The sequence below is a fragment of the Melanostigma gelatinosum genome, assembly GCF_949748355.1.
Source record: "Melanostigma gelatinosum genome assembly, chromosome: 10".
NCBI lineage: Eukaryota > Metazoa > Chordata > Actinopteri > Perciformes > Zoarcidae > Melanostigma > Melanostigma gelatinosum.
In genome coordinates, this window is record NC_136643.1 from 18,710,195 (window position 1) to 18,724,652 (window position 14,458).

The following is a 14,458-nucleotide window of genomic DNA, read 5'->3' on the forward strand; positions in this document are numbered from 1 at the left end:
GCATTTGTTGCTTGTATTTGGACTTGTTACTCTCCACAGTACCGGTAATCAGCCTCTGTTCAGTTTGCACTTACAAGGTAAAACTATTGATTATGAAGCAAAGTTACAATGAAAGGACAACAAGGAAGTAAACAATGCATAGCCTCATGGTATTTATCAGCCCGGTGGCCCTAAAAAGGTAAATGTTTTTCTCTCGTCTGCTAAGCTAATGCATATTTCGCACAAATAGCTGGCCACTTACATGTTTCCCTGACTGTTCTTATACAAAATTATTCGATCCTGGTGACTCATGAGTTGTGTTTCTTGCAGTTTGAGCACACAGATTCCTTAACGAGTATTATAGTTTGTTTGAAACTGGCAGACTTACACATTGACAGAGGGTGGTAGCTGTTTTCATTTTGATGACTTAACCTGTTGCCATTCTGACATTCAATGATGCTTTATGGCAATGGATACCAAAGAGATAAAGGAGGCTAAAGATACTTTACTGCTTTTAGGCTTCTCTTTTTGATCTAAGCCACTTTCTGCTTTAGGCTGGATGGCTGCGTGGATGTATATATAATTGCTGTGCTTTTTTTGGGGTAGGGTCATATAGGGTCTGCATTATTGGTGCTGTTTTCTAGCACAGTGAATACATGCTTATGTGTCTGCTTGAATGCCAGCTTTCACCCTATTTGTAGGTCATGACAAAGACAGGGAAAATTTGCAAACTCTGCACAGCTGTTTTTGATGTGCTTCGTCCTTTGAACCTTAACATTTTGCGCCGAGCAACTTAATTAGGAGCTGAACGCCTAAAATGTACTGCATCCAGGGAACTGAGGGAATAGAGGAAAGTGAATGGTGGGCATTTGTCCTGCTGATTTTTTTTTGCTTAAATGTTGCGACATTCATGTATAACCTCATGAAGCATGAAAATGTGTGTGGTTACCATATAGTTTTACTCTGAAGGCATCTCCAAAACTGTAGCATTCCACTGTAAGGCTGCTCTGACATAAAAAGCACAACATGTAAATGGCGAGTAAGAGATTAGCAAGTCTCCAGCACCAAATCCCTTGTCCATCATCTGCAGTGTGTTGAAGGATAACACATCTCGATCAGTAAGGCGAGCTGCAGCGCTTGCATAGTTACAGTACTGTCTCTCCCTGTGAAAGGTCACAGACTGTGCTTTGTACAGTTGGCCCTGCACTTTACGTCCACTTCCTGACTAAAAAACAACATTGCTTTTTCTTCTTCTTTTTTTTCTTTTTACGTGTAGATAGAATATGAAACAATCATTGGCAGATGAACAAAACATTGACATGTTGGTCTTTTCTCCGAAAATACAATCGTGGAGATACACATGGCAAATTCTTTCTATGCTGTCTGATGAACATTTTAATTTTGTAACAATACCCACATGACGTCTGGCATTACTAATTTCACTCTAGTCAGCATTTTAAACAGTTGATTATTCTGTAAGGTCAAACTCAGTGATTTACTTTTCTATGTTTAATATCTACTTGTGATCAAAAGGCAGCTTCTTCTCTGTTTACATGCCGCTTCTGTCCAGCTGGGCCAAAATCCTATACTGTCTGTAAAGTATTGGCCCTGGAAATTGTTTATACCTCACAGCTCTGATAATGACTCCATACATTCCTCAACTATAGCATTCCTACATTGTCTGAAGCCTTATCTGTCCTCCTAAAACAACATATCCTTTTTATTAACCCTATGATCAAATGTAAATTAATGTTAGCCTGATTTACTTCCTTAATCCTCTTCAGAAGAATACAAACAAACAGACCAGAACTAATTTAACTTGAATAGGGCATAACATAAAACAGGATGTTCAAATGAAAAGTTATTTTCTCAGTTCTAATATCTTCTCCGGGTTACATTTGGTAAGACATTGGGCCACAGAAGTATTTATTTGTTGTTCTCGTGGTAATGTTGTAACGAGGACAGCCTTACACAATATGTAAATGAAGCAGCCATATGAATTTAAAAAGTAAGAAAAAGGGTCTTCTGTCAGCCCTCCTTGTGAGTGAGGAGTTTACTTGAAAATCAAGATCATTGCTCTTGTTTCTGATTGCGGGGTTGTTTTTGTACACTTTGAAGATGTGTGTGCAAAATGTCTATTTTTCTGCTGAAATGTTAATAATGCAAATACTTTTGTGATCTTTTGTGTGTGTTTTTTTAAGTTTAAAAATGTTTACAAAAATGTAGAAGACAGGGTTCAGGTGAATTGTATTTTATAAGAAATAATATATGGAAGGAGTATATTTTGGCACTGAATACTGAAATTATCCAGAAACACGTGCCGCCGATTGATCGTCTCTGATATGGATAACAAGTTTCTGATGTGAGGGCTCTCAGGTATTTGCATAGGTTGTGTATTTTTATGTCCTAAAATATGTGATTTATTTATCAAAAAGATGCACAGTAATTGAAATTGTTGGTCAACCCTCATGACTTAAATCAGAAGTTAGATGATTCAACATCAGTGACATAACATGAAGACACATTGCTGTGAAGAATACAATGTATATTTTTAAGGCATGGGTTTCTCTCTATTAAAGATATGGTTTTACTGCTTTGCCTATTGTCAGAAATATTTGCTTTCTTCAAAACATGCAGACTGTATCCTTACATGCAATTAAACTATTTTATTGTGAGACAAAAATGCAGTGCCACTTTTTATAAATGACAAACAGAATGTGAGATCTCGTTTTTTGGCAAATTGTCCATGGAAACCTCAATAGGCTATTTCCCTGGTCATTAATCATGGAAATGTCAAATGGACAGTGCTCTACATGTCAGCATTCACCCATTCACACACATTCACTGATGGACGGGGGCTCCCATACAAGGTGCCACCGGCTCATCAGGATCTAATCTAAATGCTGCGTCATTTATTGCCTTTAAATGAAAATATATAAAACACAATGTCAGCAATTGGTAGCTTCCATTCTAGTGTCAAGCAAATCGGAGGGAGCTGGTTGCCAAATACATCGTTCTGTCCATGAAATTGTCTTTCACAATGTAAAGAACAGTTTCTAGCCCATACTGTACAGCCTCAGTGCCTTGCCTTAGTTTGCAATGTAATGACTGTTGTTTGTTCCTCTTCAGTCTTTGTCTATGAGCAGGTGGGCGCTGGAGCCTGTTGAAGCCTCTAAATGTCAGAGCAGTCTTCTTCACCCCCTTAGTTCTTTAATCTGTCTATTGCACACACACACACACACACACACAAAATCAAAGCTGCATGAAGGCGGTAGCAAAACTGAGAAGTGTAAAGCCTGAACAGACCCCAAACTGTATCTTTTCATCTTCAGATCTATTTACCTTGCTGTCAGTTGATTGTTTGTTCCCATCTAGATCATATCTCTGTTTGACTCATATTTTCAAAACAGGGGTGATACACCTGCCCTCACTGTGGTGCTCTTCTGACAGAACGCCTTTTTCTCACACATTGCACTTATAATGGAAAAAACTAAATATTTTGACAACTAAATGAGAAAAAAAAAGATAATTGCATTCATTTTGAACCGTTTTTAATGTTCTTTAATAAAAAATGTTGATCTTAAAGCTTACGTTTTGGGAGAATGCAAAGGGATTTTGTAAGGTTAATTGAACGCTGCGTGCTAGTGTTATCTTCACTGAGGAGAAGAAAAAATCCAATTGTTAATCAATTTTTTTCATGGTATGGAGGCATGGCATTACTCTTTGGGGGAGGGTCAACCATCAGAGTAATGCATGTTCTTCCTCCCGCTTCGGGCTAAATCACCATTTCATTTAAAATCCCTCATGTCTACTGCAGCTGCTGGTTCAGCTTGATGATTTGATGTACTGTAATTAAATACCCACCATGTTAAAGACAGTCTTTACTTAAGATTATCAAGGAATGCATTGTAGGTAATGAAGTACCTTGCTCTTAGCATAAGAACATTTTTTGAAATAAGTTAGCAGCTGGCTGTCAGCCAAGTTATTAGTAATTCACAGCTTAAGTGTTAAGTGTGAAATAAAAGGTGATCTATTGTTTCATACAATAATAATGTCCTGATTCTTATTATTTCAGTCTGGGCTCTGAGATCTGAAAAATGAACCGTTGACTCAATGTCATGTTTTTGACCCCGTCAGTGAGGATGATGGCACATGCACCTGCCGGAATACCAGTATGGTCAGTATGAAAGGTTCAAAGTAGTTCCTAGTTTGAAGAAGTCTTGACATTCTCCACTTCCTACTTAACATGAGAGTCTGCCAAGTCCAGCAGTGTACTTTTTTGGGGGGGATGGTGGATGCACAAATTATGATTGCACATATTAGAACGACAGCATTTTGCTCAGTATTACGCAGATGTAGCCTCTGCGGTCAAAGAATTCAGCCCGAGAGCTGCGATTTGTTTTTTGTTCTCAGGACGGGGGCCTGAGACAGCTTTGTGTCTGTGGTTGCGAGACTTCCTCTGTCGGGTTCCACTGCCCAAGCCACTTCTTCTGCAAATCCTGTCAGACAATGAGAGCTGCCTGCCTGAGGGTGTCAAAAGCACATTGGAAACTGCTCCATCCACACCTATGAGAACAGGCACACTTTACACACTAGTGTGAACACCAAAACACACCTGATAGTGGATACTCAGTAGATGCTGGAGTCTGACAAACATTCAGCCAGTACACCATGTTGATGAAAATAAAATGTGAATAACATGACGATATAAAAATATCATGTTTTGCAATGTAATTTCTATGTTGGCGGAAAAAGCATGATTTGCTCTGCTTACAGTGATACATGTACACATATGGTGCAGATGACAGCACTTATGTAGTCTTTAAATCAAAACGAATAACCCCATAGATTGTCACTGTATTTTCTAAGCAGGTCAGAATCAATGTTGCTTTTGTCTAAGCTTCAAGTGGCCCAGCCTGTCCTCTGGGTTTCAGGTTACAGATCAGGCAGCAGTTCCAGATCTTTTTCAGCCCAGTGTGAATCCACAGCAACGTTGTGCAATCGCCTGGTGACAAGTCCTATTCCTGTTTTTCCTGCCAGGTAGTGGTGGATGTTTGGACTGGCCCTTAAAACCTCACACACACCAGCAAAGACATGAATGCACACACACACACACAAACGCTCACACACACCCAGTTCATTTCTGTTACACACCCTCGTGTTAGTAGTTCGTGAGGTTATTTGCAGCGCAGCAGAAATGTGGTATCACAGGCCGTAGCTTTGTTAAGTATTTGTGCTGCTTGTGTTTGATGTAATGTAAGACACTGGGAAATTATTGATGCAATCCACTCACTTATTGGTGGAATGTCAGTGTTGAAACATTAGCAATGAGATATAGGAAGGAGTGGACCTACTAAACTTGACAATCTGTGAGCGATCCTGAAAACTGACATGGGTGGTTTTCTTACTACTATGTCTACCCACTTGACTGAAAGATGTTCAGTGGTAGTAGGGCTGGTGTGTGTGTGTGTGTGTGTATATATATGAATATACCTTTTGAAACCCTGTGCACGGACACAATAATGTTGGTATGGTGACATTGCAAAGGCCTCTGGGTAATTCAGGTTTGCGGTCGGGGCGCTTAAAAGAGCGAGGTCGCAATATTCATGTGGGAGGAAGGACTGTGGGGGAACTTCCACTTTGCTTCCTTTGCTTACCCGCGTTATGCAGCCTTGTCTAGTGGGGAGGAACTGTGGGGTGAACAGCTCTCACAGAGACATAGGCAAAGCAGAGAGAGGCATTTAAGACAAAAAAACAATAATGTGCCTCTGCATCTGACCCTAGAAAACGCAGTGGGGAAGTCAGATGAAGAGCAAAACAGTTCAAGCGAACGCAACGGAAGCAAGGGCAACATGGGAAAGTAACAAAGAAAGGCAATCAGCACACACGTCAGATGCTTCTTGGTAAGTCGGGCTGAGAGAGTGGGACAGAGACAGAGAGAAACAACAATAGAGAAACTGAGAAAGACAGACAGAGAGAGGGTTAGTGAGAGAGAGAGAGAGAGCGAGAGAGGGATGAATGCATCTGACACAGGAAGATAGAGAACGTGACAGAACTAGAAAAAAAGTGGGGTTTTGTAGAGCAGTGCACACCTGCTGATCAGCTTGATCTCGGAAATAAATACTGGGAAGCGAGATACAGTTTGAGGGCTGTCATGAAGCAAACAGCCACAGGTTCATTGGAGGAACCTGGCATTGGGATGTGGGGATACAGGCACTGGTGGTTTGACATAAATGGATCCACAGCTGCGATGAGCTGAACTGAAAACAGAAAATAAATGTGAACGCAGAAGCAGTTGTTTTTTTTCTCACGGACAAATGAAGAGAAGGAAGTTTCATAAATGTTGTACTATAATCAGCTTCATCTGAATGTCAGGCATAGACAGAGGAGCGTGCATCATCAGTGTTATTTCCAAAAATAAATTTGCTTTGAGTGTAAAGACTTTTTTTCAGCATTTGGTAGTGTGACTGTGACAACGTTGCCATTCCTCTGCAGAGTGCGTTATCAGTTTTTTGGGGGATGGGACATAAAAGGGGTCGACAGGAGTCATCTTCAGAATGAACGCAAGTGATTTAAAGGGCAACCACACATACTGTAAACCAAAGTGCAAAAGTAAATGTCAGCCCTTTATGTTATTCCATTTGCATCACATCCACTGCTGGATGTGGGCTGGGGAGACACTAGGTGTTGGCCCCTCCTTGTATTTTCTGCACTTTATCATCGGTCGACATCAAACTCCATTTATTCAACCACCATAACACCTCAGTTGTCTTTACAGTACATTACTTTTTGTGATGACAGAACACTCAAAGTAAAATGTATTTTATGTATTTTTGTTCTACTTTGTAGTCGGCGTATATTTTACCGTCTAAGTTATTAACTCATTGAATCACTCACAGTCGTTTCTGTACAATGATGCTGACGAGTTGACAGTAAGTCTGAAACTATTGGCATTACTGTGCTTCTCAGATGATGCTGGGACAATACTGTTACTCAAACTGACCAAAAGTGTTGTCACTGCTGGTAATACTGCAATTAAATGATCTCTTAATCAAAAAAAAAAGACAAGACTAGATATTTAAAAGATTATCTCAGAGATAAAAAGTATATATTCAGTGGAGACACTGCTTGACAGACAGACTGCCCCTCAGTACTTCACACATTCTTCTTATTCTGCTTGCAACTCTGGTGCAAGTACTTTTTGTGGTTGCAGGGTCTTGGGTCAACAAGTCACCTTACTAGCGATTCGCGTGGGCCACATGACAAATGACAAAAAACACTGAAAATCAACATGTACTTTTTGAACGGCTGTCTCCCGGTCCTGTGTTTGTTTGACCCATCCACCAAAAATCCCACCCACCCTGTGAACCGTCTTGCTCTTTATACGATGTCAGTTGCTCTGAACGTCTAATAACGACGCGGGTGAGTTCTCATTGGATTTAGTTGGAAATGTTGTGCGTCTGTATCAGACACAGAGGGGCACTAACAAAGTGTCGGTATTTGACGAATCAGAGAGAAACTCTCGGATTTCTTCAGTAAGTGTCTTCCTGTGGCCTTATTATTTTATTATAACTTTAGTCTTCGGTTAAATTGGGAACACGGAGGCCCGTAAATAAACCCGTTTCCACAACCTTTTCCTTGTTATTGTATTAATCACATCCCTCATTATATGGTCATCCTTCAGTGAGGTGAACCAATGTCAGAGCACATTCAAGACTAATGCAACCCTTCTGCATAATTCATGGCTGATAGTTCTCTGTTCTCAAGCTGAACTGTTTCTTAAAATATAGTAATCATCGTGACAGAGCATTTAACACCCATTATGTCAAGTAACCAACATAAATGATGTTTAAAAATGTAACTTAAAAAGTTTTAAAATCGTGCACTCTTCAGCGGCTTCATGGAAAATAATGATGTGAGAGTGACAAAATAGCGAATGGAGTTCACATCCAGGTACAGTACCGTACTTTGAACAAGCTCAGCTCTTCTGCTCTTTCGTGTTTTGGGAAGGACGGCATGGTTAGATTTCATGCTGGATGATTTTACAACAACATATAATACAATACAAACATATTTGTAAAGCCTGTTAACTGTTTCACAAGCAGCCATGTATTCATCCACTGTGCAGTGAGTTCGAGCTGTACATATGATATCCTTACAGCTTTACTGTGGAAACAGTGAAAGGAAGTCCTATTCGTTGAAGCAGTGAGTTTGTATTAAGTCTGGTGTAGATTTGAAATGTATGTTACTGAAGTCAGGAGGAAACTTTGACTTCACATATGTCTTTGTGAAGTATCTTTTTTTTTTAGTTGGAAAAGGAAGAGGAAGAGTTGACTGATGTAAAGACTTGTGTTGTGATCAGGATTTCTTAACTTTAGCATTATCTCACTTACACTCTATTTGCCAGTTTGTCCCCCTCAGTCCACCCACCGATACAAGAAACACACTGTGAGAGACACTCACACACACATTGTTTTTTTTTACCTTGTTGCAGTCACTGTGCCATTGGATTTCCTCTTCCAACTTCAGAACCTTTGTCATACTGCCATCCAGTGGTGATTTGTTACAATAAAATATGAAGAGCCGTATTAAAACAGCAGACACCTGTCTGCTTTTTTAACACGAATATGTTTAACACAAATTATTCTACTTTTTTCCTTCTTTCTAATTTCAATCAGATATATTATGTATAATTTGGATGATTTTTGTAGCTTTTCTTACAGAATTCTCACAAACCTTTCTGAATTGGCCAATTTTATTTGTCTTGAATTGGCCCCCACCTCCCCAGCAGCGATGATGAGACGTACATCTCCATCCTGTAGATGGCAGCAGTGTAAAGACAACCCCCTACTCCCTCTGCTGATCACCTCTCATCCCCATCAACTTAATGGTGCAGTAGCAAAGCCCATTCCAGGCAGCCATTAATAACTTGAGAAAAGTCCTTCCTCTGCCTCATCCTCATGTCTCACTTGACATGGTTGGCCTCATTTGAACTTTTGACCTGCCTGTAATTTGCAATGTAAGCTATCCAATTTACAACACCTTCACAGCGGAGCATGCTAACGATTATTCATCACTGCAGTGCAGGCTTCAGAGCGAGAGCGAGAGAGAGAGAGAGAGAGAGAGAGAGAGAGAGAGAGAGAGAGAGAGAGAGAGAGAGCGAGAGAGGTAGTGATGCAGAAGATGTTAACACTTTAGAAAGATTACCAAGCGATGCCAATGTCAAAACAAGAATACATATGTGTGCATAACACTTTTCATAATAAAGACAAAACTTATATCCTTGCGTTATTCTCTAACTTGAAACCTTCCAAAAGCAAAAGCATTTAAAATGTGCAAAAATAAAACAGAAAACACGGTTCATACAGTCACTCAGTGTTAAGAGCACTGGCTGCATCTCAGCTACTGTACAGAGACACTGGTGCTGCAGGCATTGATATGACTGATAATAATGTTTGACGCCTTGTGTCACGTCAGTGAATCAACTAATATGAACTCTTGCCCTGCAGATCCTTTCTCGCTAAAAACAAAACAAACATGATGCATCACCCTCACCATAAAACTGATCTGGTGGTTTGGGGATTTTGAGCAATTCCATCACAACCCACAGCAGAATTAGCCCGCTCCAGTCAGTGGACAGCGAGCATTCGTCAGCAAACTCTGCAGTGAGATGCAACTCAATGGCAGTCAACGTTTCCCCTAATGGGAAACAATTACACACTCAGTGGCTTCTTCAGTGACTTCTGATGAGACTCATTCACTGAGGAAATGGCCACGTAATCATGTGTGTGTAATGCGCTAACGCTGCTTATTGCTCACTGAGTCAGGCTCGTGCAGAGCCAGTCAGAGCTTCAGTTGACTCTTTAGCCACCATATGAGTTTGATGAGAGGTAAAATGGGAGAGGAAATAGCTTTAAGTGCACACTCAGAGAAATCCCTCTATTGTCATGGACTTAAATGTGTCCACAGAAACAAGGCTCCCGCAAAGCCAAATGATTCCTGTCCCTTCGTCTTTCTCGGGAGAGACACTTTGTGAATATATTACACAAGGGAAGAGGCACTTTTTTGTGATTCATACCCAGCTGGACTACTTCACTGATGTAAACTCTCAAACATACCCAAATTACTCTTCCGAGGTTGTTGTTTTTAGCTGTGGTGATAGATTCTGTCACAAAGACTGATTCAGCTGTAGGATTTACACTGATCGAAGCTGTTGCTCTTAAGTTTGCGCCAATCCCTCAGTAAACCTTCAGTCATTTGAATGAAGATTTTGTGTTTATACTTTGGTATATCAGGGCAAAGTCTACTCTCACAATTTAAATTTCTGATTGACATATCTCTACAGTATATTGATAGATTTTAACACTGCAAACTGCAGAGAGCATTACGTCTCATAGAAAAATTGAAATGATGCAACACATAATTGAGAGTGGAGTGAATGGTTATCTTAAAAGACATCATCAACTTATATTGACATGCATGATGGAATGTATTAGGATTTCATGGCTGAACCTTCTCAACAAGCTGAATGCCATGTAATCCTGAGGGCAATTAATCACATCATTGTGAACACTGATAACAAAGTTATTAGCAGCAATAATTCTTCTATGATGATCCAACCTTCTGATGTGAATCGAAAGGGTTCCGTCTGTCCTGATCCACCCAAGAGAATTCAGATTGGCTCGTCATTCAAATATTCTCATTTCCATGCATGTTCAACATTTCCTGCACCTGATCACGCACATGTCGTGTTAGTTATGCACGCAAAAGCTGATGCAAACAGTAAGCAACAGTGTCACTTTTCGTTTGATTCAAGCCAAAGGCAAGTTCCAAATTGCTGGTCGAAAGTGGTGGTTGGTGATTTATTCACAGCAGCTGGAAAATGATTTTGGTTATAATGAACCTCTTATTATCCAAGGTTTGTCATTTTGACAATTATGTTGCTCATTGAGGACAAGCGTATAGGACAAGCGTATAAGAGGAGCCAGAAAAAAACAGTGCATCAATTCAATTAAAATGTAAACAAACTGTAATAAAATTACAATTGAGAATGAATGAAAAATAAATGAGTTATCAAAGGTATTTATATTTATTGCATGCAGGCATATTGCTTGAGCATTCCCTCACTGTGTAAAAAGACTGATACTCTACGGTGTTGTGATAGTCTCTTAGGTCTTTGGATACCTTCCTAAAACTACTTTGGCATTATCTATTCAACAAACCACTTTCTTTTATATTTATATAAAAAGAAACATTCATCTTCCTTCTTCCTTATATATTTATTTATTGTCTGCGTAAGATAGGAGCACTCTGAGGCATGAAAAAAGACCTGCTGTGCTATCTGCCATCCCAGGGTCTTTTCTGTAGATGCATATGACTTAAGTGTGTGTTTTAAAACGAGTTAGTGTCGTGTGTTGACTTTCGTGTATCCCGCTCTTTTGTATTCACATGCAGAGGCAGACGAGGTCAGTGATCAATGTTCGGTGGCTTTTTAACTACACATGAGTACATACTTGCCATTCTCCACAGTCATGTGAGATAACTCTCGAGTTTGAGTCTCATTAAACATACCAGTAGAATACGATGTCTAGAAAATGGTTTCACAAAACGTCAAAGATGGCAGTGAATGACTAACTAGCAAATCATCAGCACAAGACTTCTTAATCTTAAACTTCCTTCATCTCCGCAACATGTGGCTGCAGCGGTTTATCACACTGAAGGTTTATCTAAGTGTGGGGGAGAAGTGCTATCCTGCAGGGAGAGATTGCCTTTACTTGCACGGCACCAACAGAGCAAAACAATGTGCCGCATGATAAAGAATTGCTTCATAACTCTCACATTGTGTGTCTGGCATCATTATGAGGCACAATAGCCTCTGGAGGGCCCCGGCTTTTATTGGCGTGCCTGTTGCAGCAGCAAAGTCTCATCCATTAAACAAATCAGGGGGTTATGTATTAGATTAGCTGTACAGCAGGCACCGGGGAACGCCGAGAAGAACACATGAAACCTCGTCTCATTCCGTCTCATAATCCCCTGGAATAAATTACCTAATTGACAGCATTAGGGTGATGCAGAAGGTGCCTCTTAAAGCGTAATGCATAATGAAAATGCACAACATTTCTAAATTGCATTTTTAGTCTTTAAAATGATAAACGCCAGCCATTTGGGACACATTTACAGTGAAGCCTCCCCACGTAGCATGCTGCCAGATCTCATTTTTCAATATTTCTTAATACATTTGTGGTGTCAGTGATATTAAAAGCCCATTTCTGCTGAGGAATATTGAATAAAGCTTCTGTGTGATAGGAAGCCAATGTCACACAGAGAGTCAGGAAACTAGTTGGTGGCAGCTTGGATCGCCCACCCCCCACTGTGTCACTCCGCTGCTTCTATGACCTATAAGGTGAGAAATGGACTGCCCCCCACTGGTGACGGGTCAATACTGCAGCGGAGGTTCAGGAAGTGCCCCTCACAGTTCAGTGCACTATTCATTCTGCAACCAAGCTGAAAACAACAGAGCCTTTTGACTTTCTTCAAAGTGAAAACTGTCTGCATCCCATTTTCTTAAAGTGTTGGGAACACTTAGCTCAGGAAAGTTCAGGTTACTGTTCCAGGATCAGAAAAAGCACCGGGCCAGGCAGTGTGTGTGGTTTGTGTGTGGTTTGTGTGTGTGTGTTGGCGAGTGGTATGCCTCCTTATTGGATGCAAATATAGCCTTGAATGAGGAATGACCTGCCTATAACTAAAATAAGGATGTTTATGGACTTGAGTAGATTATTGCATATACTTTGATGTAATGGGAAATCAAAAGAAAGGTAAATTGCCTCCTCCAGTCATAATAAATTATAATACAACAACCACTTGCAGGAGAGCACAAGCATTACACGTTTGACCCTAAAAACAGCCTGATGATAAAAGCTGCCTGCATGGCACTATATCTATTATCATAATCATGCACTTCTTTAACACAAATAAATAAAGTTTAGGACTAAAGATGATAAATTAATGAATCTAATAAATATATATATTGTAGTCAATTGCACTTGATTCACCTTGCTGATAAGCACAAGACAAACACTAAAAGGTATTTAAAGCCTTTGTGTGTGTTTTGTGTGTGTGTGTGTGTGGGGGGGGGGGGGGGGGGGTGTATGTTGAGAGGACTTAGGGTGGAGGGACAGTCAGAGGATTCCTGTCCAGATGTGTGGGCATATTGTAATCCCAGGAGGTGTTCACCCTTCTCTTAAAGTGTAAATGCAGGCAGCAGCTGCTTCCGAAAAGAATCACCTTTGGTCACATTGTTTCATTGTCTTAGTTATTTTTCTGTCACTGCAAAGTCACTGCTTTCAAACTATTACAAATAGCTCAGTGAGCACAATACTATCACGATCTAAACGTTTTATTTGTGTCATTTACACTGAGCCACCCCCGGGGAAATGATTACCCTGAATATGAAGAGAGATGTCACCTTCAACAGTAATGAACTGATAACTTAGGAAAAATGGATATGTTTGCTTTAGATGAAACCATGAAAACAGCAAATATAAGAAACACATATTCAGAATCACAGGATCAACAGCAAAATGGCAGTTTAATTCACTATAACCCTGATAATAATAAAATGTATTCTAACATTGGCATCACTCTCCCTGCACTCCCAGAGTACAGTGCAGGCAGCACAGTTCAGGATTAAATCAACAACACCTCCAATGTGAGACTATATCTTATCGAATATGGATACCATCTTCCAAAAGCGCATGAAAGCCACATATAAGTCATTATGCAGCTCTGTTTCACCCATTACACCTACGAATCCTTCTCGCAGCATTCATCTCTGCTGTGTTCGGTGTGACAGGTGCAACGGAGCCGACGCACAAATTCATGGGGTTTTGGCATCCTGTGTCAACCAATGGCAGCGCTTCAGGAGTTGTGGCTGGCGGGGTTTCCGGGTGACTGTCGTGCACCTGTGCCAATCACGGAGCCAGTAGGCGGGGTTCAGGGGCTCGGAGGTGTGTCTGAAGAATACGAGTCTACAGCTGCATACTGTGTCCAAGTCGGGGAGTAATGGCATGAGTAGTGCTTTATACTGTTTAGACAAGCTTTACAGTGCGCGTAGGAAACTTAACATTCGACTCTTTGTGCGCTCACGTCAGTCACTAATTTGGCCTGCAGGCACCGAGAGGCGAGGCGGAAGACTGAAGACAAATTGTAAACTTAGTCAAGAGCGACTAAAGTCCCCAAAAACTCACAAGCTGAAGAGGCTTCAAACGCAAACGATTCATCCTTTCTGACAAAAAGGATACGCTGCTGGACATGTGAATTTAAAGGAGATACTCGCCAAGCACAACCATGAAACCAACGACTGTCCCGTGTTGCTTCGGCTTTCTCCTGACTTGCCTCTTGTTCGGGTCGAGCTCTTCGCAATCAGGTGAGTGGACACGGCATCCGTGTGCTCCACGGTGCGCAGTTCTGTGTGTCCGTG

At 40.7% G+C, this 14,458-nt stretch overlaps 1 protein-coding gene across 1 annotated transcript in view; it reads left to right on the forward strand.

Moving 5' to 3' along the window:
* Window positions 1-14,325: 14,325 nt before the first annotated feature.
* The window catches only part of erbb4b (erb-b2 receptor tyrosine kinase 4b), a gene marked incomplete at both ends in the record, with an annotated part of 248,119 nt that continues 247,986 nt past the window's right edge, over window positions 14,326-14,458 (forward strand). The window contains one exon of the mRNA XM_079277462.1: window positions 14,326-14,404. Coding sequence (XP_079133588.1) covers window positions 14,326-14,404 — 79 coding nt within the window. The remainder of the gene's footprint in view (window positions 14,405-14,458) is intronic.